Source organism: Protopterus annectens, chromosome 1.part0 (assembly GCF_019279795.1).
Source record: "Protopterus annectens isolate FY-2018-M chromosome 1.part0, PAN1.0, whole genome shotgun sequence".
Lineage (NCBI taxonomy): Eukaryota > Metazoa > Chordata > Ceratodontiformes > Protopteridae > Protopterus > Protopterus annectens.
In genome coordinates this window covers 858,630,296-858,656,237 of record NC_056725.1, presented here as the reverse complement: position 1 = coordinate 858,656,237, position 25,942 = coordinate 858,630,296, and the positions used below count along the sequence as shown (strand labels likewise).

The 25,942-nt window shown below is 38.4% G+C and overlaps 1 protein-coding gene across 1 annotated transcript in view; it reads left to right on the top strand.

The window, feature by feature from the left end:
• GNPAT (glyceronephosphate O-acyltransferase) overlaps window positions 1-25,942 on the top strand; it is a gene marked incomplete in the record, with an annotated part of 1,227,276 nt that overhangs the window by 230,802 nt on the left and 970,532 nt on the right. Inside the window, 1 exon segment of the mRNA XM_044063684.1 lies at window positions 19,922-20,051. Coding sequence (XP_043919619.1) covers window positions 19,922-20,051 — 130 coding nt within the window.

Genomic DNA, 25,942 nt, shown 5'->3' with positions numbered 1-25,942 from the left:
AATTTCAGTAACTGGCTAATAAGTGCACTGTCTGAATGCCAGTAAAAAAGAAATGCAGAGCACCTGAAGCAATGTTGGCTACAAAAGGTGACGAAGAACACTGACTGGGAAAAGTACTGCATCTTTTCATCAGAAAGCATTGCAAGCTCCAGACATGACTTCCCAGTAACCTAGAGTAAAGTATAAGGCAGTTGCACACAAATCTGACTAAAATAAATGAAACAGTATATCAACTCAGAAAATTAAAGGCTTTTAAAATGGAAGAAGCTTTAAACAGATAGTCAGATAAGGTGATAAAATGCAAAACTCAAAGGTCTTAATGAAGAAAACGCTGGCTGAATATGAGACTGCACGAGAAAAGACGTTTAAAAAAATAATAGAATTAGAGGACAAAGCACGTAGAGTTAATCTGAGAATTTCTGCTTTACCAGAGTAGCTGGAAGGAACATACTGTATTAATTTTAGGAAAGGACAAATAAGCAACTGGACTGGTATTCCACAACAGGAATTATTGAAAGGGCACATTGTGTATATGCTCCAAATCTGGCTATGAGAAAACAACCTAAACCTTTAATAGTGAAGATAGTGTCTTACCAGCAGAAGGCACTGATTCTGACAAAACTGTGGCAGAAGGACAAAGTACTAAAAGTGGGAGACAGCACAGTGTTTATGGATAATGACTACTCATTGTACACCAGGTAGACAAGGAGTAAATTTATTCCATTATTCAGGGAATGCCTAAAAACAGCCATGAGATTCAAACTGCTTTACCCAGCTGTCTTTAAAATATTTTTCCCTGGAGAGACAAAATGATTTTTTGATGAAGTACATGTTAAGGAAGAAATACAACAAAATACAAACTGTGAAACAGAAGGCGATTCTGCTTCTTTTTCTTCTGGTAATAAAGACTACAGAGAGACTGTGCCAGTGAAACCTTTTCCAGTGTTTAAATGGAAAATGCTTGAGAGAAGGTAAAAAACACAAGAGTCAGCTAGAAGAATTGAGAGTGCATTGGAAATTAAGCAGAGCCAGGATTTGAGAGATTGAGATGGAATAGAACAAGAGAATCTGAAAATATTGGACTTTCTTGGACTGTTAAACTTGTAGGGGACTAAAGCATATGCCCTTCTTCATGCCATTAATGTTTAGAGAATAAAATCCATAACTTGGAAACTGACGTGGGATATTGGGATATCAGAGCAGTAACTCTATTTATGAAACAGGACAGAACAAGAAAATCTGGAAATACTGGACTTTTTTCGACTTTGTTAAGCTTGTAGGGACCTCTAAAGCCATATGCCCTACTTCATGTCATTAATGTTTTGAAAAATATTCGGGAGAGGAGAGAGGAAAGGAGAATGTTAACTGCAGGTAAAACACGTTTTTTTCTCATAGCTTAATGTAGTAAGTTTTAAGAGAAAGCAAGTAAATGAAAAAGAATATTGAATATTATAAGACTTTTTTCCCTAGTATACAAAGGTATGCTTGGCAGTTTTGTGTCTGGTTCTCATGTCTCTAGCAGACAATCTGATTAAGAAAAACGACTTGTAGAAAATGTTTTCTGAAAGTTTTCAAGTGTTTTCTCAGCTGAGACGGCTATAAAGATAAGACAAAGCCAGACAGCACTTAATAGAAACACAGGCTGTACCATGTGTCTTAATCTAAAAGAAAGGTTATCCATGCCATCTTAAGTCTGTGTGTATGGCTGTCTGTTTGGAACAGTTGCACCTATTAGGAGGGTAAAACTTCAATATTTGAAAGTGTACATAGTTTTGTGTATTATTAAGTTAATAGGTTTTAGGGGGTATTGGGGTGTGTTCATATTTTTGTTTTGCGGCTTTCAAAAAAAACAAAAAGTTTTGTAAGATGTAACATAGGCTCAAATGGAGATGACAAGAACTAACTGTTTAAAAGATTAACCTGCTAGACAAAAACAAAAAAGCTGTTTTACATAAAAGGTGGGAATATTAACTTTTCAAGAATATGATGCTTTCTGTAATTTCTTTAAACGTCAGTGGTCTCACATAAATACAAAAATGAGAGTGTAGTGAACTATATTAAAAATGTAGAGTGAGCAGTGGTTAGCATTGTCGCCTCACAGCAAGAGGTTCTCTGGTTTGATTCTCGGTGGAGCTTCTTCTGTGTAGAGTCTGCATGTCCTCCCCATGGTTGAGTGACGTTTAAAGACATGCGGGTGTGTGCATGAATGGGTGTGCCTTCTTCGAGATTGGGCACCGGACTTGCACCTCAGCACCATAGAATTCCACTGTCATTCATTAGCGGACCGGAGTTCCACTGTGGTGACCCCTAACCAGGAAAAGCTGAAAGACATTTGTTTTTAGAGTGCAAATATCTGTGCTACAGGAAACACACTTGGAAAGAACTAGACATATGAATTTGATAAAGAAAGGTTTTCACGATGGTTATTCAGCAGAATATGTGGGATGAAGTAAGGGAGATGTAAATTACAAGAGGAGTTCCAATAGTGATAGAAGAGGATAAGAAAGACAATAGTAGATAGTAGTACTAAGGGGCTACTGGCAAGGGAGAAGGATTATACTGGCATGTATTTATATTCCACTGAAAACTGCTATAATGGAGTTTAAGAAAATTCTGGGAGAAATAATCAGCTTTCAGCCAGGAGCATTACTTATAGATGGGGGCTGGAATTTGATTTGCAACAGTGAAGATGTGTCTGGGGGTCCCAGAAGGAAAAAATATAACAAAGCAGGGTAGATTTTTGAAGACATTTATGAAAATTTTGGCATGGAAGATGTGAATTCAATACTAGGACTTTTGAGTGAATTTACATATTATTCTCTATGATACAAAAACTGGACTATGCTAAACAGAATTTACATTTTACAGGAACATGTTCATTTAACTGAAGGTCTTGATATGTACCCAGTAACTATTTCATATTGTGCACCAATAATAACTAAAATAAAAACACAAGGCAGTGAAATAAAAATGAGACACTGGTGCTTTCCCAACTATCTGTTGAAAAGAAAGGAATTTAAGGAATGGATAGTGGAAATTATTCAGGAGTTGTTAGAGAAGATAGAAATTTCTTAGCCTGGGAATGAGATAAAATTAAAGTGGAGTTGAAAAATAGGGTGGAAATAAAAGAAAGGTTAATAATATAACAACATATGTAATAAAAGAATGGTTAAGAAGTAATAAAAGTTATTTAGAGGAACTGACAAGTGCTGATGTATTGCAAAATGGGGGAATCCCACAGAATAAGAAGAGTAACAACTGCAGAATGCTAAACAGAAAATAAGGGATTAAGCTCTTAGTACAAATGTCATAATTATTCTGGCTAAATATAGTTAATATCAGTTATGGCAGGTATCACAGCTATGAGTGCTGTTTGATCAATTCTGTTATGGTGTGCGTGGATGCAACTGTGTCTGGCAGCTAGTACAAATGTCATTATTATTCTGTCTAAACATAGTTAATATCAATTATGGCAGGTATCATAGCTTCGAGTGCTGTTTGATTAAGCCTGACATGGTGTGTGTGGATGCAGCTGTTGTATGCTACTGTTTTTGTCTCTGGGAAGCTATGGGTTCCGGCTTATGATTGAGGTTTACTGATGCTTGTGCATTAGGAAGAGACATTTGGTGTTTTAGCCTGGATCCAGGGGAAGGGGGTGGATAAAACTGTGATTTGGTATGTTTTGGTATAGAATAGCTTGTTTATACATCTGCTGAGTGAGAGGTGGGAAGGCTGGAAGAATGTGTTACCTTTTGTTGTAGCGGCATGTTGGTAGTTTTTTTTTTTTTTTTTTTATATGCTGCTCTCCATTCTTTTCCTGGCTGCTGCCTCGCTGAAAGGGAGGGAATTTAGGCTTGAAGTTGCATGAATTGAAGCTTTGCTTCAGGTGCATCATGAGCCTCTGGTATGCAGTACACAGGACCATTTAAATAGAGGAACAATTAAAATCACATGATCAACCAGCCTTAATTTTAAAAGGGAAATGTTTTTTAAAAAAGGGGGAAGAAATTTAAAAACATAAAAATGTATATTGAAATAGTCTAAATCATATATTAAAATTTTTAAGAAGTGGATATTCTGAAACTATGATACAGAGAAACATTGAAATAATAACAGAGGTAGCTACCACAATATTCTAAATATTCTCGGAAGAGAATAACTATGTAAACTTAACAGAGATAAGAAGAGGGTACAGAAGGAAAATATATTAAGATATATAACTACCTTTTCTCTATATTCTATTCAAATTAGTTGAATAAGAAACAAATATGTTGTATTCCTATGGCTATGCCAGAGTTAAGAGCTATATTAGGATCCAGTTAAAGAAACTATAGTAGAAATAACCAGTCTATAAAGAGTTATATATGTTATAAAAAGGTTTGATACTAGGCAGAATAGTCCTCAAGAAAAGAAAAGGGGAATGAGCAAATTGTATAATTGTAAATTTGTTGTGCTGACATTCCTAAGCAGACAGCACTTTTACAATATTTTATAAATTTTAAGAACAAGTTTTAGCAGACAGTTTAATTACAAAACATACACCACTAAATCATCTACCTTGCTACCTGTGTATTGGTCAAGTATTTTACTATTTAAGACTATACGTAGGCTAAGAGACCGCATATGGTAACATAGATCCAAATAAATAGACAGGTACAAACCAATGCTTTTATATAAGCACATAATACAGTTTAATACACATACTACTAGATTCAGAGATAGACACACACAAGTGGAGGGGAGGGGTGATGTAAATAACCCAATAGGAATGAGAGAAAATGAGTGGAATATAAGATTTACAAGAGAGAACCCACCAGGACTAAACAACATTACCAGTATAAAACCAGTATTAGTTAAGCGTCAACTGAACAATTTATAAAATATTATCTATGTATATAATATATGATTTAGACTATTTCAATATACATTTTTATGTTTTTAAATTTCTTCCCCTTTTTTAAAAAACATTTCCCTTTTAAAATTAAGGCTGGTTGATCATGTGATTTTAATTGTTCCTCTATCATTTTTTAAAATGGGTGAATATTGGTGTAATGCTGATGAAGGGTTGAGAGCCCGAAAGCTTCTATTAAAGTTTTGTGTTTCTGTGACTACTGTTGGTTATTAGAGATTTGTTCTATCTACGTGTTCAGAATGCAGTACACAGACACATTAACAGAAACAGACACTCTCAGGTTGCTATGGTAATGGAGACAGAGTGACGATAATGCTTAACGGCTCTGAGGAGTCTCCGAGATGATTCTCGGCAATGACGTTTTTGGTTTAAAAAATGTATATAATAAAAGGGCTGTTTTAAACCACATGTGCACATATTGATGGTCTCCCAACACTTTGTTTAGCTCATTAAGTTGATTCTTGATTAAAAAAAAAAAAAAATACGCGCAGTTTTATATTTAAAATGTATTTTGGTCCAAACACATTAAGGACTTACATAAAAGTGGAAGTCTGAGTTGTTGTGAAAGACTAAGAGGTCTTGATCTTGTGCAGTACCCTTTGCAGTGGTCTGGGAGGCGAGCTTGCTCGGACGTTTTGGGCATATGGGGATAGCTGATTCTAGGGTTGTTTAGGGTTGCCGGGAAGTGCTATAGAGTCATCAGATTTCCTTTGTTGAAATGTCTGTGGGAATAAAAGGTGTGTTGAGTGGTTCACTGGCAGAGTGGCCACTGCATGGAACAGGCTGGTAAAATGGGACAGGACAAATATTGGTTTGGATATTTTAAGAACAGCCTGGAAACTCACCACATGAACTAGTGAATGGTATTCTGGCAAAACTGGATGGGCATTGTTGCTCGTGCTTGCAGTACTGATATGTGTGTATGTAAGGATGGAAATATACTTATAACAAATAAGAAACTAGAAGGGTCTCATAATTGAAAGTCTATGGACTGTATAAACATGCTTGAAAGGAGCTAATAATAAGAATAAGCATTACAGCTTGTGGTCTGTCAAATAACTAAACAACAGCCAAAAAAAAACACAATAGTTATGTAATGTATGATTTTAGTAAATCTAGAGATAAATTATGTAATTGTTATACAAGAAGAAGCAGTCTGCTGAATTTAGATATTAAAGACCGGATTTAATAACATGGGCTTGTGTACAATAACACTACTGTCTTAACTTGTCATAAATCACTCAGTTTAACCTTTGCTGATTATACAAAATAAAATGTTGCCATTTAAATCTAAAAACTTTCAGTATGTGTCATAAAATGGCAATTTATGAATATGGAAAGGGAACTTGTAATCATTAATCACAATACGTGAATTTGTTGTTTTTAACCTATAATTTCACTCATTTTATAATAAATGACAGATATGAAAATGCTTATGTGTAGGAAATGGGGGGGATGCACTGATAATTAAAATGCACTAACTTTCATCATTGTTCACCTAAAACAAACTTGATGCTTTAAGTTAGCAACAAACAAAGTGATTACTTAAATGCTGGCAAACAATGAAATATAACTTCTGATGTATCCAGTAAAATACATTGTATTATAAACATTAGGTTTAAATATTATTACCATCTGTTTATAGTAAGTAATAAGTTTTGAAAAACTTCATCAATAAGGGTGAATATGTTAAATAACTGTGTGCTATAATTTTTACTGAGGTTTTAAATATGATTCATCCTACTTTACTATGATCGAATTGCTTGTCATCTATCTTTCATGTAAATATTAATTGCTTATACAATAAGTAGACATTTATATTGTATTAGAATTCTGTCTAATCTGCAATAGTACTAAATCTGTTCAAAATAATATAAATAATGCTTATTCCTATTACAAATATTCTCCATATGGTAATTCAATTTATGGAGCTCAGATGCTGGATTGTCAGGGTATGAGTGATAATCTGATAGACTTAGGTTTATCCATCAAATTAGGAATTGTTTTCATTCCATGGATAGTGCGTATCTTAGTTTTGTTAACATTTATTAATTTAAATTTATTTCACAAAAACATTTTTGGTGTGCCTGACCAAATTATTACTTTATTGGTAAGCACTCAAAGTATAAAGCTGTTAATTTTCTTTAAAAGCTGAAACATGTACTTTATAGTTATTAGAGGAAAATGTTTAATAGTCACAATAAAACAAAAAAATACATAGTCTAAATAACATTTCAAGGAAGTATATAACAAGAAGATGGAACACAATACTAATTTTGGAAGACTTCTGCAGCCTATTGAAGACTACAGCATAATTGGAAATTAAAATTAAAGAACTAAGAATTTATCCAAAGCCATTCATCAACAACCCTTGGGGAAGAGTGTTATCGTTGATTGACACTATGCAATAATTGATCAGACACTCTGATAATGGTTTGGACATACTTATAAAGTAACTGTATACATTAAGATCTGTTATAGTGTCAGGCTAATGTAAATAGTGTACATAGTTATTTAAGATGTTATGTATAAATACTGTGGAATTCATTCAAATGTATTTGAAAAATAAAAAAAATTGAGAAAAAAAAAGAAAAGAAGGGATTACCATGATAATATGCATGAGTTTAGAAAGATTGTTGTCAATGTACTGTTTTTTCATAACTCTTAGAGCACAAAAACTTTTAGCAGAATGACTCAGGCAACAGAAAGTAGAAAAGGCTGTCAGCAAGCTTAGGGAGCCTGTAACAAGGGATCTTGTAGAAGTATTAGAAATATTTTGGAAATTATGTGAAAGTCTGTATAAAACAGAGAAATGTAGAAATCAAGAAAAGGTACAAATAGAAATGGTTATGGAAGAATTAAATATACCAAGGTTAGAGGTAGAGGACACTCAGTTACTAACAGGATAGGAGCAGATGAAATAAAAATGCTGATGTATAACTAATCTACAGGAAAGTCCCCAGGAATAGATGGTAATTCTGTGGAGGTTTGCAAGCTAGGAGGGAAAAAAAGCTAATAAAGATCTTTAAGGTTTTGTTTAACACTATTCTAAGAGGAGAAAAAGTACCAACATCCTGGAAGAAAGCAGTGGTAGCTGCAATACCTAAAGAGGGTAAAGATCTATCAGATCCAACTTCACACAGACCCCTTTCAGTAGTAAACCATGCTTATGAAGAGTTTGTCCATAATGGCTAAAAGAATGGCAAAAGTGATAGATATGGATCACTGTGAATTTGTGGAGGGGAGGCAAACATTTGACAACATTAACAGAACACCGATCATCCAGAAGAAAGCAGAATGTAAGAAAATACCCCTGTTGGTGGTTCTTTAAAAAAAAAAAACATTTTTATTGAATTATCACTTGTGACATAGAAACATTTACATTTATATAAAAGTAATTAAACTGTGTTAACAAGTTTAAGTTTACAAATATTATACTTTGCATATATTGTTATATATCGATAAGCTAAGTAACATTACATATATTCAGTCCTGCCAGTGTTTTTAAAGAAGAAACATCTTTATTAAACCATCACTTACGACATAGGTAATAGTACATCTATATAAATGAAAACAAACCACACCGACACCATGCTAGTTGCAAGTATTTTACAACACAAACCATACTGACACATTCCCAGTTGCAAACATTATACATCACTTATAATATACCCAATAATTTTCAGTCAGACATTATGAAACTTATTTAAGTTCTGCCTTCTTTTAAACCTCATTCCTCCCCTGTATGTTTTGTTCCCACAGTTCCCATTTTTCCTATCTAGTTTACTCCTGCCCTTTTCTAAAGAACTCTGTTCCAGTTGTTTTATCTCTGTTTCTATATTCATTCTTCTAGTATAGTTGGTTTAGATTTTTATTTCCATTTTATTTCCATTTTCTAGTAATTGCTTTTTTGGCAGCCACCATAATTAGACCCAGCAAGGCCTTACCATGTCTAAGCAATTCAAGTTCTGCATCATAGCTTAGAGAAATCATCTCCCTTGTCACACCAATATGCTCACCCAACATCTCTGACAGTGCATCCTGCAGGGAATCCTTAAAGTCTGCCAGCTCACCACTCCCAGAAAGTATGTTCCCAATTATCTCTTTCTTACCAATCACACCTGCAACATTTGTTGTCTACCTGAGGAAATATTTTTCTGGAGTCTACTTTGGGTGTAGAAATATCTATGTAAACATTTCCAAGCAAAAATCCTAAATATTCTACATTTTGTTGCATATTTGGAAGACATACATACATCATCCCATTATTTCTTTCTGAATTGCTTATCCAGTTTCTCTTCCCAATCCTTTATAACCTCCTCTGATTATTATAGTTATCGTGCAGTATTTTATATGTTCTACTAATTCTTCCTTTTTTAATGGCAACTTCTGTTCTAGATTCTACTAAAAACTCTACCAGTACTGATCTTTTGTGTAGGGACCCCTATTTCATTCTCTTAGTCTATACTCTGATATGAATCCTTGATGTGGAAGGCAGTCCGTAACCTGCAGTCCAAATAAACTGTTGGCGTCTTCCCATTCTATCATCTTTCTCTCTCTAGTTATTTTCTCCCAATACCTTGGTGCCCTTGCCAGTTTTCTCCAATAAATTCCAGCCCCCTCTTGCCAGTTGTCTGTATCCTTAATTGCAGTCACCCTATCGGCAGACTCTCCTTTCTCCATCCCCATGTTGGCTTGGTTCTTAGGATACTTTCTGCTATTTTATAGATATAATATCCTGTATGATTATTGTTATTCTCTTTAAAGGCCTGCATTAAAAATCCTAGTCTGTCCTAGTTTCTTGAGCTTCCTCCTTGTTTTTATCATCATACCGTTTCATTTTGAATTATAGTTTTCTGCTCTGTGCTGTGTATAGCAACCTTATCTGTGTAGCTCTGAAATGCCCCCTTCAAATCGGGTAATCCCAGTCCACCTTATTCTACTGGAAGACTCAGCTTATCCCACTTGACTCTTGCCATCTTCCCCTCCCAGATAAGTCCTTCAGCTCTTTATTAATTGCTATCCACAATTTCTTCTCTGTTTGATAAAAATATGCCTGACCTATGTATAAGTTTAATGGGACTAAATATATTTTAACTGCTTGTGTCTTACTATCCATATCCATATAACAAAGCTTCCATTTTCTCAGTTTTTTTATTAAGTCTCCCCCATCCTTAGCTGCCACACCAGAATCATTTTTAATCCATACTCCTAAATACTTCATTTTATCATGTTCCCGTAAGTTTGGCTGTTGCCTAACCAGTTTGTATGTGGATACATAATTTACTTCTATTGCCTTTGTTTTAGTTTCATTAATTTTGTATGCCTAAAAGATTTGGAACAGTCTCAAAATGTTCCAGAACACTGTAGTGTCTCTTTCTGGTTTTGTCAGGTATAAAATGATATCATCTGCAAACAGGGCCAGCTTTCCTTGATGACCATACTAATTATATCCTTGAATTCCTGAGTCCCTTATTTTCTTTGCTGATGATTCTAAATGTAATGCAAATAAAGGGGAAAGAGGACACCCCTGCCTGGTTCTTCTGCTCAATTAGAAATTATCAGAGAGGACCCCCCCCCACTTAAATTTTCACGTCTGATCCCTCGTATATCCTCCTAATCAACCTTATAACTTTTTCGGGATATGCAAATGCATCCATTGCTGTGCTGATAAAGTCCCAGCTTACTCCGTCAAATGCTTTCTCTGCATCAAGACCCACCAACAATAAAGAGCCATTTTGCTAGACTTTGTCTCTGTAGCTCAAGTTCCTCCTCTTATGCATATTCTCCTCCTTAGCCTAAATTACCAATGATCTTATTTGATGTTTCAGTGTTTGGACGTGGTCACCTGTAGCTTGAGTGTTCTTGGGTAGATTAAATACTCCCCTGGATTCACGGATGGCTGATTTCCATGCAGGAATAGTGTATCCGCTCCTGCACAGAAAATGGCCCCTTTGCGATCAAGGGACGTGCTGTTTTCACGTGCATGAGCATCCCTACACTGTTCCTGCAAGGAAAGCCGTGCGGGGTGCAAATCCTCTCATCTGCTGGTAAAAACCATGCAAATGAGGTGATTTTGCAATCTATGAAGCTGGCCAGACTTCGTGCAGGAATGGTGTCAGAGCAGAAATGTATTCAGTTAGTAACTGAATACATTTCTGCATCTGAACAAACAGAGGCAGGACAGCTCGTGGAAAGCATGTATTAGTCAAACACACATGCCAATGGCCAAATGTAAGGCCATTGGCATTAAAAACAGTTTGTTTATTTTTTTTTAATTAAACTTTTTTTTGGCCGATCTCTGTTGTTTAAGCAGCACGCAAATGGGATTGTGCCAAAAAAAAAAAAAAGAGAAAAGCCAATTTTAAGTTAAGTCTGCATTCTGCCTTTATAGTCAGTGGCATGCAGAATGTAAACAATACCAGGGAGCACTGGTTGTCAAGGGGAAAGGGTCCGTTTTAGTGCAGTAACTAATGACCTACACACTGGGGTATGCAAATGAGGGGAGTTATACTGAATCACAGATTTCATCAAAGTGTCAGCGTGTACCTAACCGTGTAGGTGCAGCACTATAACAGTGCAATTGTATGAGTTGAATGACTTCATAAGGGGGTGTGTCATGCTTGCTGTAAGCTCATTGGAGCTCTGTGGCTTGTGTTTGGCCTTGGCTAAGTACAGCTAAGGAAGGGGGTGTGTCAGATTTGCAAGCGCACTGTGTATATAGCCTAAACGGATGTGCTCGCCATGCACTGGGATTTAAACAAAAAAAAAAAGAAAAAGAGGAAATGGCAACACTGTTTACATATGAGCACTGGGTATACACGCCATGCCTCGGGGCTTACATAGGGAGAAACTGGGAAGGGGAAACCATACTAGGAAGGCAGTCAAGGAGAACTAGCATAGCTGGCAGGTGGAATGGATCAGAATCAGCCAATTACACATGCAGCAGCCCAGCGCACTAATATAAACTGTGCAGACACCCTACAGACTGTTTTTTCCCACAAAGTCTACAGCACTGGTGTACACAGATGGGGGATTTTTAACTGGCAAAACTAATTAAAAATGTTAGAGGCTGCTGCTGCTTTACTCCATCAATATGTGCTAGAGACTGAGGGTGGTGAGGAGGAGAATGCTGACAACTAACCCCCAGTGAGGAGGAGGAGGAGAAGAGCGTACAGACCCAGGGCAACCTACCAGGACGTACATGAGCTGGAGATAGAGCGCTATAGGGTGGACAGAGACAATCTACAGCAAATCATTGAGCTGTGCCAGCCATGCCTTACACACAGAACTAATAGAGGGGAACCCATCCCAGTGGATACCAAGGTATGTCTAGGCTTAAGAATACTAGCCAGAGGTACCTTCCAAAGACCAACTGGGGATCTCATGGGGGTCTCACAGGCATCAGGATCTGGGGTACTCCACCAGTTGTTCTTTGTGTTTCACTGTTGCAGTCATCACATTTGGCTTATCTGCTTGCAGTAACCCTCAGTCGGCTTGATTATCAAAGTCTTGGGTCCTGCGTCGGTTGCTGTCTCATCTTCCATGATGTCAGATAGTTGGGGTATAAAGCATGCAGCCGACACCATTTCGTCAGTCTTTCTTGCTGTGCGGTGCCCGAAGCAGAAGCAGTTCGCAAGTGCCGGTCGGCCGACTCCTGAAATTTTCGTTTTCAAGTTTCAGAAGAGAAGTCTTCAACTCAGCTAAGTACCCCGTTGGGGAACCTTTTTCTTGCTCTAAACCGATGTCAGTAAAAGTTAACAATGGTATTTCTTTTAGAAAGCAAATACCTCATAAAGATTTTCATTCGTACTGCATTCTTCGTTTAGGCCTAGACCACGACGTACCTCGCTGTCGGTTTTGTGCCTTATTCAAACCTCGAACTATTCGTCATCAGTTCATTTATGCTTCTAAATATTATGGTACTTGGTTCAATTATCCAGAAATGGCTTTGGTAAGCCACCCGACTACCGACATTCTGAAAAAACGCAAAGATAAAGACAGAGACAGACAGCATAGGTTCTAAGATTCTGATGATGCTTCTCCTAAGCTAGTCACCAGTTCGCTGGTACTCAGTGAGGTGCTTTCGAAGCCCCTGATACCCGCTACTTCAGATTCACATGCCTCTACTGAGACCCATTCAGAGTATGCCATGAGATGCTTCCTCGACTGTGGAGTCTGCGGATGTCTCTACCTTGGATAGGTCCAGAACCGCTGTGCAGGCACTGGCTTCTGAGGTTGTATTCAGGCCTATTGACTTGCATATTAAACCGATGCCATCTTCTTCTTCAAGGCCAAAAACTCGATCCATGCCTAAAAAAAACAACACCCAGACCGCATGGTTAGTCCCCTATGTCTAAAAACAAACGATAAGAATGGCTGAAGACCTTATTACTCTAATCAGAGAAAGCCACCTTTCCCCCTCTAAGAGACCTAGGACTGATTTTCCTTCTGATTCTTCTGATCAGGACTCTGAAATTTCTGTTTCCACTGATGACCAGGATTTACCCTTATCTACCTATGAGGATTCTGATGCAAAGGTCTCAATTCCCTCTGCTTCCCCTCCAGAGGATTTCTCTTTTGGTGAAACCTTGCATAATCTTAGGGAGCATTTTGGCTGGGAAAGGATTACTTTGACTCAAAAAAGAGGCTTGGGGATTTCGTACTTCTGCCCCAACACAGGCCTTTAGGTATACCTCCTGTACTGGGCATTGTTGATGATGCCTTATCGGAATCTAGCCTGGCCCCTGACTCTTTACCTCCTGCTCCCAGAAAACCTGATAGGTATTACAGGGATGTTCTTCGTGTTTCACTGTCGCAGTCATTACATTTGGGTAATCCTGCTGGCAGGTTGCCCTCAGCTGGCCTGAATTCCAAAGTCTTGGGTCCTGCGTCGGCTGCTGTCACCCCCTCCCTGATGCCAGGTCATCAGGGATATAAAAGAAGTAGCCGACGCCATTTTCTTCAGTCTTTCTTGCCGCGCGGTGCCCGAAGCAGAAGCAGTTCGCAAGTGCTGGTCGGCCGACTCCTGAGATTTTCGTGTTTGAGTTTCAGATCCGAGGTCTTCAATAAAGCTAAGTACCCCGTTGGGGAAACTTTTTTCTTGCTCCAGACCGATTTCTTGTGGTAAGCAAATTCCTCCATAAGGATTTTCATTCTTACTGTATTCCTTGCCTAGGCCCTGATCACAACATTACTGGTTGTCGGTTTTGTGCTAGATCTAACCAACGCACTATTAAGCGTCTGTATGATTTTGCTTTAAACTATTTTGGACTCCAGTTTAATTATCCTGAAATGTCGTTGGATAGCCATTCGGCTACCGGAGTTCACAAAAAACGCAAAGAAAAAGAAAAACAACCGAGGCCCAAAACCGACAATGAAGCTTCTCCTAAGCCAGTCGCCAGTTTGCCAGTTCTCAGTGAGGCGCTTTCGCAGCCCCTGACGCCCGCTACTTTAGAGTCACAGGCCGCTACCAACTCCCATGTGGAGTTGGCCATGCCGCTGGATACTGAAGGTATTGAAGCCTTGGACGCAAATCCCTCAGATGGGTCCGGAGCCGCTGAGCAGGCACCGGCTTCTGTGGGTGTATTCAGACCTAAACATCTTTACATTAAAACAACTTCAGCATCAAAGGCAAAGTCTAAAGGACCTTCTAAAGCAAGGAAACAGACTCAAGAGCCACTTTTCAAATTCTTATCTTCACTACAGCAGTTGGCATCCTGGCCACCAAAAGAAGGCTATTGTTAAGGGCCAAATGGTTCGGGCGGCCAGGATGGTTAGTGAAGAAAAAGAATTTGTGGATGAATTACATTGTATGGTTTCTATGTTTTTGAATAGAGGCTATCCGGAGGAATTATGTATGAATTATTTGCATGAGGTTATGAAAAAGAGACAAAGTGGTTTTTATAAGTGTATATTAGACTCTGATAGTGTTATAATGGATTCTGTAAGGCAAGGGTCTATTTTTGATACAGGAAAGTCCCCTTTGATGTACATTTGAACTTTTAATGAAGATTCAGATTGTATTACAAGGTGATATTAAAATATTGGGAAATTTTGCAAACAGATAGGAATGTTGGTTCTAAATTTATGGATGCTCCAAAAATTGTGTATAAGAAAGATTTACCTTATAAAAAATCTTTGAAAAATTTTCCTTGTATAAAAATGTTACCATTAATAGGGAAATTGGTAATTTTAAATGTGGGAGATGTACCATATGTTCATATATTTTAACGACTGGGGGTAAATTAGAAGTAAATAATCAGCAGGTATACATTATGGGTCATTTTAATTGTTTTAGTAAGAATGTTGTTTATCTTGCTAAATGTTTTGGTTGTATGGCCTTCTATGTTGGAAAAACGAGTAGGTTATTCAGAGAGAGGATAAGGGAACACATTTTAGATATGAAACATCAAAAACCCACTAATGCTATGGCTAGACATTTAATGGACCATCATGATCATTCATTTAAATTTTGTGTCTTACACCAAATAAATCGTGACCAGCAAGGTAGAATTTTGGATACGCATTTGGATTTAAGTGAACTAAAATGGCAACTAAAGTTGAATGCACACAATTTTCCTGGTCTAAATGAATATTGCACTATTAAGCCTGTGCTTAAACTTAAGCATATTAATGGTAGGGCATAAGTAGTGCAAAGGTTATGATGATGATAATTTTTTATAGTTTATATTTCTTATATGGATCATAGTAAAAGTAAAGTAAAAATTATTTGTTACTATAAACAAAAACATTTATGGACATAGATATATATATATATATATATTTTTTTTTCAACATATTTTTTTCAACAGTTTTATGCAATTAATATTGATATAACAATATATATAAATTTTAAATAAGGTATAATATTTTACAAATAGAATTCACATACTAAATATATTGTTTTTATTATTTTAAATTAATGTAGTAAGTATTGTCATATGTATTTTTATACGGTTAGATTTTTTTGTATTAATTGTAAGGAGTGCTTTATCATTTTAATTGATCAAGTCACATGATATGTATTCATTCCTTCATTAAGCTATTTAAGTGGTGTGTTGGGTTTGTTTAAATGCTCTGAAGAAGTCCGTATTATTGTGGACGAAACCTAGGTCAATCGTTTTCATCGCTATTGTATTGTTTTTGTTTTTGTTTGTGTTTTTGGATGCATTAAACCTTTTCGTCTTGGACTTGGTTCTTCGTTGTGGACATTTTTGAGGGCTACCTGCAGGCAGATAACCCAAATGTGATGACTGCAATAATGAATACACTCAAACATCTACATTTATGGCAAGTGTATACAACTGTACTTTGATTATCATTAAGTTGTTTCTTAAAGACAGATGTTAGCTGTGGTGGAAGGTGGTACTGTAATTTTGCTAGTTCCAAAGGGAATCTATTTATCTTAAATGGGGAGAGAGAAGATGTGCATGTTTTTCAGTGCTTTTACTGATCATTTTGAGGTGTTACAGGCATCCATGTTTAAGTTCCATACCTAGGTCTTTTCCAGATATTGCAGGTATTCATACATTTAAAGAAAGTATCCAAATGAGTGGATACATGAGAGTTTTGAGTGAAGGCTGTCTGCATGATAATGTTTATACAGTGCTTTTTGAGTTTTAAGTAAGATGATAATTTAAAGATGTGGCAGTAGTGACTTAGAATGGGTATGCAGACAAATTTTATAGCATTTAATAGTAAGTGGTTGTCATGGAGGTGAGGTGGCATGAAAAAGCACCAGCTGGATACACTAGTGTTTGAAAAAGATTCCATTCAAACTGGGGTTTAAGGATGTGTCCCATTTCATGTTATATTACCTAGAATATTGTTGTGTCCATAGACAACTTTAACATACCTTGTAACGTCTTGGCTCAAGAAATCTGCACAAAAATAGTGGCTTGGAAGTGCAAAGGCCTAAAGTCAGGGACATATTTTCAGTGCTGTTTTCACTGTATTCTTAGTCAGTTCGTTATAGTACATTAAGGTAGAATAATAAGCCTGAAAGTGTAGAGTCAGAATTGTGTTTTCATATGCATTCAGTTTCAGGGAAAGACAGTTCAGTAGAAAGGAAAAGATAGTCTTGCTGACTAAGCATGAAATGTGTAGAAATAACAGTTCTCAGGGAGAGCTACAGAATTTTCCTTTGAAAGATGTGTGTACTTTCAGTGGAATGCTAGATAAAGAATAGACTGTGAGGTGCATGCAAGACAAAGCCTGAAAACCAAGGCTAAAGAGATGTGTAGAACATTATAGGATTAGGATATACTTCAGACACGGTCATTTGAGTCAGTCAAGTTAGCTTTTAGACTGATGATATGCAAAAGGTCTTTACAGTACAGACACTTGAGCCTGAGTACAGAAGTCAGGTCAAATGTCCATACTATTCAGGAGGAAAAGACTGTTTCAATTGATATTATTCAGGAGAATCAGAATATACGTGCAGAAACATTGGATATTTATCAGCACTGTTACTGTTATCCAGCATTCAAAAATTTCTACACTGTTGTTATTTATCAGCACTGTTATTGGAGATAGTGTTCAGTTATTGTTAACATTTAATAAAGCATTCTTAACTGATCTACAGCGTTTGCAGAATTTGCAGATTTTTTTCTAAAAAGTACAAAAAGACTTGGCCTATAATGGAGAGGCTGGTACCTGTTCAGCACAAGTTTGGGAAGTTAACAGGCAATGAGACTGGAGTGAATGTTTTTGTTTCCAGTTAATTCCAGTGTACTACAGTCTTATCAGTTCTTTCAAGTACTATTCGTATACGTTGCGAGAATAACAGGTTTTGCACTAACATTCATTTTCTGAAGGATATCAAATCTGAAACTCAAATGTTTGTCATTAATTTAAGACTTTATAGTCTTTAATGATTTGCTAGAAACCACATTTGTTGTGAGGAGCAGACCAAAAATATGAGTCAAAAATTTGGACATTCTGTGAAGATCTAGAGAGTTGAGAGGTATGAACTAAGAAACTACACAGAAATGACTAAATAATTTAGACAAGTTGATCAGCGATTTCATGCAGGGTGGACAAGGTGGCTTGCCCTTAGTAATGCCTTAATTTGTGACCTATATTGGGAGTGCCTTCTGTGTGGAGTCTGCATGTCCTCCCCGCGGTTGGGTAGCATTCGAAAGACATACGTACGTAAATGGGTGTGCCTTTGTTGAAGGTTGGGTGTCGAGCTGGCACCTCGGTGTTTCGTAAAAAAATCTACTGCCAATCATTAGCGGACCGGAGTTCTGCTGTGGCCACCGCTTACCGGGAAAAAGCCGAAAGACAAACAACAACACAGTAAGTGTACATTCTACAAAGCAGTTTCCATTTCAGCTATAATTCTTCTCATCGGTATAATATATATATATATATATATATATATATATATATATATATATATATATGTGTGTGTGTGTGTGTGTAGAGCTGCATCCTGCATTTTTTCCATGTCTTTGCAAAATCTTTTCTGACAGATGCCTAGTCTGAAAGCAGGCTGGTATAGGTACAGTCTTATAAAGGTTCATGCCATAGTCTGTCCTTTACCTAAAGAGCAGCCGAAAGATGGTGATGTTTTAGATTCTGATGTTTTTGTTGTACTACTAAGAGTCCTACCCCGAAATAAAGTTGTATAAGGTAAGTGCCATAACAGCAGAGCAGATCTCTGAGAGAGAGAGACTTTTACAGCATTATAGCAATACAAGTCAAAATAAAGTTGTATAAGGTAAGCGCCACAACAGCAGAGCAGATCTCTGAGAGAGAGAGACTTTTACAGCATTATAGCTATACAAAGTCTCTCCATCCCCAGTCCTTAAACTGAGGTACTTTCATAATCTCTGTTTATAGGTTTTAGTTTTCAGTTTGGTCAGTTTTCTGTATTTATCCATTGCAGAATGTTATTAATTATTTATATATATATATATATATATATATCTATCTATCTATATATATATATATATATATATATATATATATATATATATTAAACTTTTTGCTATTAGATTATTTTTTCTTTTAGAAGTGTAGATTTTATGTGATACACCATAGATTCATAGGTTGGTACTAGGTTATCAGCCCTAGGGCCTATACAAGCCTAGCCATAACAATTCCCTGGCTATTTCTTCCCACATTATTTACTTTCCTGGACCCCTGTCTAGCAGGGCGACTGACGTGATCCCTGGGGTGAATTTCCTTTCTCCCATCCAATCGTCAAAGTTCCTCTTGAAGAGGTCCAAAGAGGCACTCTGCTTGACATGTATGGGCAATCTATTCCAGAGTCTGGGGAGTCTCTGGGTCAGGAACCTATCCCTCCAGCATGTTTTGTTTATTGTGATGACAAGGTTTAGATCCCTGGAGCGTGTAGCTCTGAGGGATTAGGATTTCTTTAAGTGTAGCATGTCCAACAGCTCTGGGTTTGACATGGCCTTGTATGTTAAGCAGAGATTGCCTCTGAGTAGATGATATGCGACAGAGTATAGCTGGAGTTTTTTAAGGCGGTCAGAGTAGGGCATCTGCTTTAGGCCTGTGATTCTTTTAGTGAAGTATTTCTGAGGCCTTTCCAGTTGTTGCAGATGTCTTGAGAGGTACATACCAAATGGGGCGTTGTATTCTATAATGGGTCTAATGAGGGATGAGTACAGTGGGACAATGACCTCCTTTTTTCTGGATGAAAAGCCCTAACGTTATAAGCACTAGCTTTATAAGAGGCTTGTTTTAGCTGTTGAGGGTATTGGCATGAGATTGGGCATTACCCTTTGTGGGGGTGGGGGAAGGAAATGTCAAGGGCTGTCTCACTGGGTTGAAGCCTTCATGTTATGCTGCTGGAGGAGTCCATTCCCTCTAATAGGAACTGTAAAGATCAGTGCCTCACGCATCTCATATGTTTCTTCTTTCTTTAGAATTTACAAGAAAGTATTATGAAATATTTTTCTTTGAATGTTTAACTTTTTTGTTTGTGCTTAGAAGATCTTGCATAATTGAATTCAGTGTTTTCTCTCCCTTCCCCAGTTGCATCAAGCAGTCCAGGATTATCCAGTTGTTCTACTGCCAAGTCACCGCAGTTATATTGACTTTCTTATGCTGTCCTACATCTTGTACGCTTACGATCTGCCATTACCGGTTATTGCTGCAGGAATGGGCAAGTATATTTAAGTTCATGTGTGTATGTCAAAAACATGTATTTATATTACATGCATAAAATATGATGAAAGAGATTTGTCAAATTAAACACAACACTAGACTGTCAAATTCAGAATGTATTCATTTGATATGGTAACCATGGACGGAGTACTGTCAGGTCTGAAGTAAAATCCATAGAGGTACTTGGTTTCATAGATCGCCAGACAAGATTTTTAAATGTAGGTTTGCCAATGACTGAACAAAAAAGAAGTATTGCAAAATAAGCTTCTTTTGGGTAGGAGAGAGACTGCTTTGCTTGAAAATACTGTTGTGATCTGCAGAAGACACTGTAAGAGAGTAATATCAATTGTGGTAGTGTGGTAACAACAGGTTATTGACTTACTGAATCAAACAGTATACTTGGACTGCAAGAACATTCATTTTCATTGTAATGAGAACAATAAAGCTGACATTGTTACAGCTTGTTGTAAAACAGCAGCACAGCACAAAAAAAAAAGACGTTTATAACACCTTTTTTTTTGGCTACATACTTGTGAGCAGGGTACAGATAGCCGCACTGGTAGCTGGAGGGCGGGCTTTCAATGGTGTTTTAATAGAGAGGGAATGATGTATTTCAAAGAAGAAAGTTGGGGATGAAGGGAGGATGTTGAGTCGTACAAATGACTGCTGAATACTAACTCTGGATACAGTTTCATGTTGGAAATGATTTAGACAGACTGCTGACAGGATATGCAGAATTTTGCAAATGCCACTTCATTATTGTTTTCATGTACATCCTTCGAAGAAAGGAAAGGTATGACTTCATGCTTTGCTGCATTAAAGCCCAGAGGAACTGGAAAATACCATATTTCAATGAACTTCTCTGGCAGCCACCTAGATGGAGATTCAGAAGGCAAATCACTCTTAGGAAAAAAAAAATGTTGCCACTGCCCCCACACTCCCAGGATGAATTGGATACAGTTAAGTAGTAACTGAAAGGGTTGACCTGATTGTTAGGTAGTTTCTGCCTCCAGTATTTGGAAGTAGGAAAAATGTTAATTGGTCCTTCTGGAATGACCAAATAACTGCTATTTTTCAGTAACCTTGCAAAATGCTGAGATTCTTTTTCCAGCTGAACATTTTCGAGCACTTTATGTCCCTAACCCTGATTTTGACTGTTAGACTCCTGATTTTCAAGTGTAATGTTTCCAAAATTGGTTGGCATATTATCATGAAGTTTTAGCTAAAGAATGTTCTCAGATTTGCTTCTAGCTTCAGAAACAATAGAGGATCTACATTTTGAATCTTGAGAAAATTGTAGTTTTTATATATTCAGCATTTAAAAAGATTGTAAACCTCATTTTGTACAGTAATATGTTGTGTTTTATATCTTATTTTATAACAGCACGCCATATTTATGTTTCTTATGGTTACACTGAATAGGACTGATAACTATACATTTGCTCTAAACTGACTTTTGGAAATGTTGCAGTTGTGTCATTTTCTGATGACCCTTTAGATTTTAGTTTGGACCTGCCTGTTATAGCTGTATGTCTGTAATGGTTTTGGATTTCCTTAAAAATCTCTGTGCAAAACACTTGTGTTAGTGGACATATTATTGCATATTCTATGAGCTAATTATATTAATTGCAAGAAAATGACAGTATCTCAGTCAATATGCACATGTTAAAATCGCTTTTTCTGTTAAAATTTGAGTAATGAACGTATCGCTTTTTTTAAGAGATAAGTATTATTTTAATTCTAGTGTTACAGCACTCTGTTATGTAACTTACCAAGTAGAACATATTCTATATTTTTTATGCAGTTAGTGACAAGAAAAAAAATGAGCAGCCTAATGGCTTTGTAGACATACCGGTGGTCGGTGTGTATAAGACTGTGAAAACAGTGTGACATTTTCTAACATTCTCAAGAAAATGTCAGGGCACTCCGCTGTAGACTACCTTTGTGACTTTATGGATTAAGATGTGTAGTCATCTTTATTTTGAAAATATCGGGTTGGAAATGTGTTGATGAGGTTTAGTTTTGATGCTATGCTAACTCACTACAGTTGTGTTGATGTCCTTCAAGAATGCAACTGCAGTCATAACATATGGGTTGTCCTGCCTCAGGCAGCCCTCGGTCGGCCGGATTCCAAAGTCTGGGTCCGACGTCGGCTGATGTCGCATTTCTCTCCGACGTCAGTGCAGCTGGAGTATATAAGCATCAGCCGACGCCATTTTCTTCAGTGTTTCTTGCCGCGCGGTGCCCGAAGCAGAAGCAGTTCGCAAGTGCCGGTCTGTCAGCTCCTGTATTCTTCGAAACGAAGTCATCAAAAAAGCTAAGTACCCCGTTGGGGACCTTTTCTTGCCTCAGCCGATGTCAGAAATTACTGAAAAAGTTAACAATTGTCTGTCTTGTGGTAAACAAATACCTCATAAGGATTTCCACTCTTACTGTCTTCCTTGCCTTGGCCCAGACCACGACGTCTCGGCCTGTGTCGCCTGTGCTCGCTTCAACAAGCGCACTCTCAGGCGCCAGGCGGAGTTCACTGAAGACTTTTTCGGCGATAAATTTGCTTATACAATGCCGTCGGAACTTCCGACATCGCAGACTCCTAAGAAACTAAAAGACCGGGACCGACATCCTCGGCCCGCGTCTTCCACCGACTCCATGCCAAAACCTACCGCGAGTGCTCCGGTTCCCCCTGAGATGGTTATTTCACCGCTCCGAACCGAAGACACCGCATTTCCGATACCTCCGATACTGGAGGCCACACCGACGCCAGTTATAGATTTTCCTCCGGATACTGAAATCGAGGAAATGCCCGAGACCATTGCTGTAGATAAGGTCACTCCTGCACGTGGAGCTGCTAGGCCTCCTATGGCCATGTCTATTAAGGCCTATGCACGTGCCAAGGCAGCCAGCAAGACCAAGCACCTTACTGTTAAAACCTTACCTCAGCCTACTCCTGAAACACAAATCATGACTATGGCCGCAGACTTAATTTCCATGATTAGAGGTTCACAGGCCCATCCTGAGAGAGGATCCCAGCCTCCTTCTGATAAGAGGCCCCGGGTTGAACCATCTGACCCTATCCCTTCAGATGAAGATTCTGAGGACTCTGTTCACTCTGATGGCCAGGAAGAGCTCTTCCAGACCTATGAGGACTCGGATGCAGAGGACTCCATTCCTTCGGCCTCCCCTCCTGAGGACATTTCTTTTGGGGAAGTTCTGCATACCATGAGGGAACATTTTAAGTGGCAAGGCCAGGAATATTCTGATTCCAGAAAGCCTTGAACCTTCCTTAAAAAGCCCCAACACAGGCCCCTGGCTATACCTCCTGTGCTTGATGTTTTGGATGACCTATACTCTGATTCCAGCGTTACCCCGGATACTCTTCCTCCTGCTCCAGCCAAGCCAGACAGATATTATAGGGTCCCAGAAACACATTCTCATTTCTTTAGGGCCCATGCTGTTGATTTAGAAACTATTTCTCAGGGACCTAAAGGGTTTCAGCATCCACCTCAAAAATCCTTTGCCTTCCAACAGGAAGCTAGGTCATTAGAGAGATGGGGAAAAAGGTCTACACCTCCACTACTTTATCTATGAGAGCTCTGAATTGCCTCTTTCATATGTTTCAATATCAGGATTACCTGTTAGATGATTTACAGAAAACTTTGGCCTCTCCTGAACCTTTAGACAGGAAGTCTTTGCAGGAAGCTGTACATAATTCTCAGCAAGTCAGCAATCACTTTCTGCAGTGTGGATATGATGCATTGGAAGCTTCATGTAGGACAGCTATGACAGGGGCGGTCATTCGTAGACATGCATGGTTAAAAGAACAACCTCTACCAGATCATGTTAAGGCAAAACTTCTTGATGCACCTTGGAAAAGAACAAGCTTTTGGTGCTAATGCTAAAGATGTGTTAAAGTCCATCAAGGAAAAAGCAAAATCAGTTCAGACGGTCAAAGATTTCCTCCAGGTTCAGCCACCCAGCTTCAGCAGGAATTGGCCTTCTAAAAATTGGTCCTTTCCTAATCCTGAAAGATTTCAAAGGGGTAAAACAGGCGTGGCCGAGGAAGAGGACAATACAGAGGTTCTTACAGGGGACGACATTGGCAACCAGCAAACCAAAGAAGTGACACAGGGGTCTCCCCTGCCCCACAGGGACAATCTCAATGACTTTCCTCTACTTCCGCTGACCAAGGAGCAAATAGAAGCTCCCTTGGGCGGAAAATTATCTCTGTTTTCAGACAATTGGCACAAATTGACAAAGGACAAATGGATTTTGGACATTATAGACCAAGGTTACAGGTTCCACTTTCATACCTTACCAAGAAAACAAGGCATGCCAAACCTACCACAAAACCAGAGGGCAGAGGCTATCGAGCAAATTTCTCTGCTTGCTCAGGTCAAAGCAATAGAAAGAGTTCCACAACAAGAACTAGGCCAGGGGTTTTACTCAAGACTGTTCCTTGTTCCAAGAAAAGAAACTCAATGGAGACCAATACTGGATTTGTCCGCATTAAACACCTTTCTCATAGTACCAAAGTTCAAAATGCTGACTCTACAGCAACTCCTTCCCATGCTGGGCAAGGGGTCTTGGCTGATTACTCTGGACCTCAAGGAGGCCATACCTGCATGTCCCTATCAGACACAGCTGCAGAAGATACCTCAGATTTCTTGCAGGGCCAGAGCATTATCAATTCTCAGCATTGCCATTTGGCTTATCTACTGCACCCAGAGTATTCACAGAATGCCTGGCTTCAGTAATTGCTCATTGCAGGCTCCAGGGGATCCAAATTTACTCGTACCTGGACGACTGCCTCATACAAGCGGATGACAAATTGATTTTGACAAAAAACTTGAACTATGTCATACAATTGCTACAGGCTCTGGGATACACAGTCAACTTCCAAAAGTCAAGACTTCAGCCATCCCAGCAAATAACCTTCTTAGGAGCCAATCTAGACACAGCCTCTCAAATGGCTTACCTGACAGAAGACAAGCAACAGAAATTAACTAATTATTTCAAAGGTTTGGCAAAACTCACCCAGATGACTGCAAGGAAAGTCCTACAGGCCCTGGGTTACATGGCATCCTGCATTCTCCTGGTTCCATTAGCAAGACTACACATGAGAAAGCTTCAATGGTACCTAAAAAGCCTATGGTCTCAGCACAGCAACAACCTAGAGACAACCATACCGCTCATTCCATGCCTACAAAAGGAATTTCTATGGTGGGCCTCGGTAAGCCAGGCAAACACAGGTATGTCATTCAAAAAACCTAAGATAACACAGACCATGACTACAGACGCCCCAGACCTTGGATGGGGGGCGCACATGGAGGGCAGATGTATACAAGGACAATGGTCTCCAAAGGAAACACATCTGCATATAAACCAAAAGGAAATGCTGGCAGTAATGCATGCCATCGAGGCCTTTCGACAACAACTTCAGCAAGGCCATCTACTGATACGGACAGACAACACCACTGTGATGTGGTACATAAACAAGCAAGGGGGGCACCCATTCTTACCCCCTTTGCAGACTGACAATGAATCTTTGGGAAAAAACACTGAGCCTAAACATACAGTTGCAATCCCAGTTTGTTCCAGGCAAAGACAATGTGCTGGCGGACAGCCTAAGCAGGAATTTCATAGATCCACACGAGTGGAGGTTACATCCGAAAATCTTCACACAACTCACCTCGACATGGGGCAGGCCAGAAGTAGACCTATTTGCCTCCCACCTCAACCATCATCTACAAAATTCTGTTCAAGGACATATCATCCACAAGCTTGGAAAATAGATGCTCTTTCATTCAACTGGAACTCCCTAAAAATCTATGCATTTCTACCCCTGCCACTGATGACCACAGTATTACTAAAGATCAAAGCAGAGAGGCC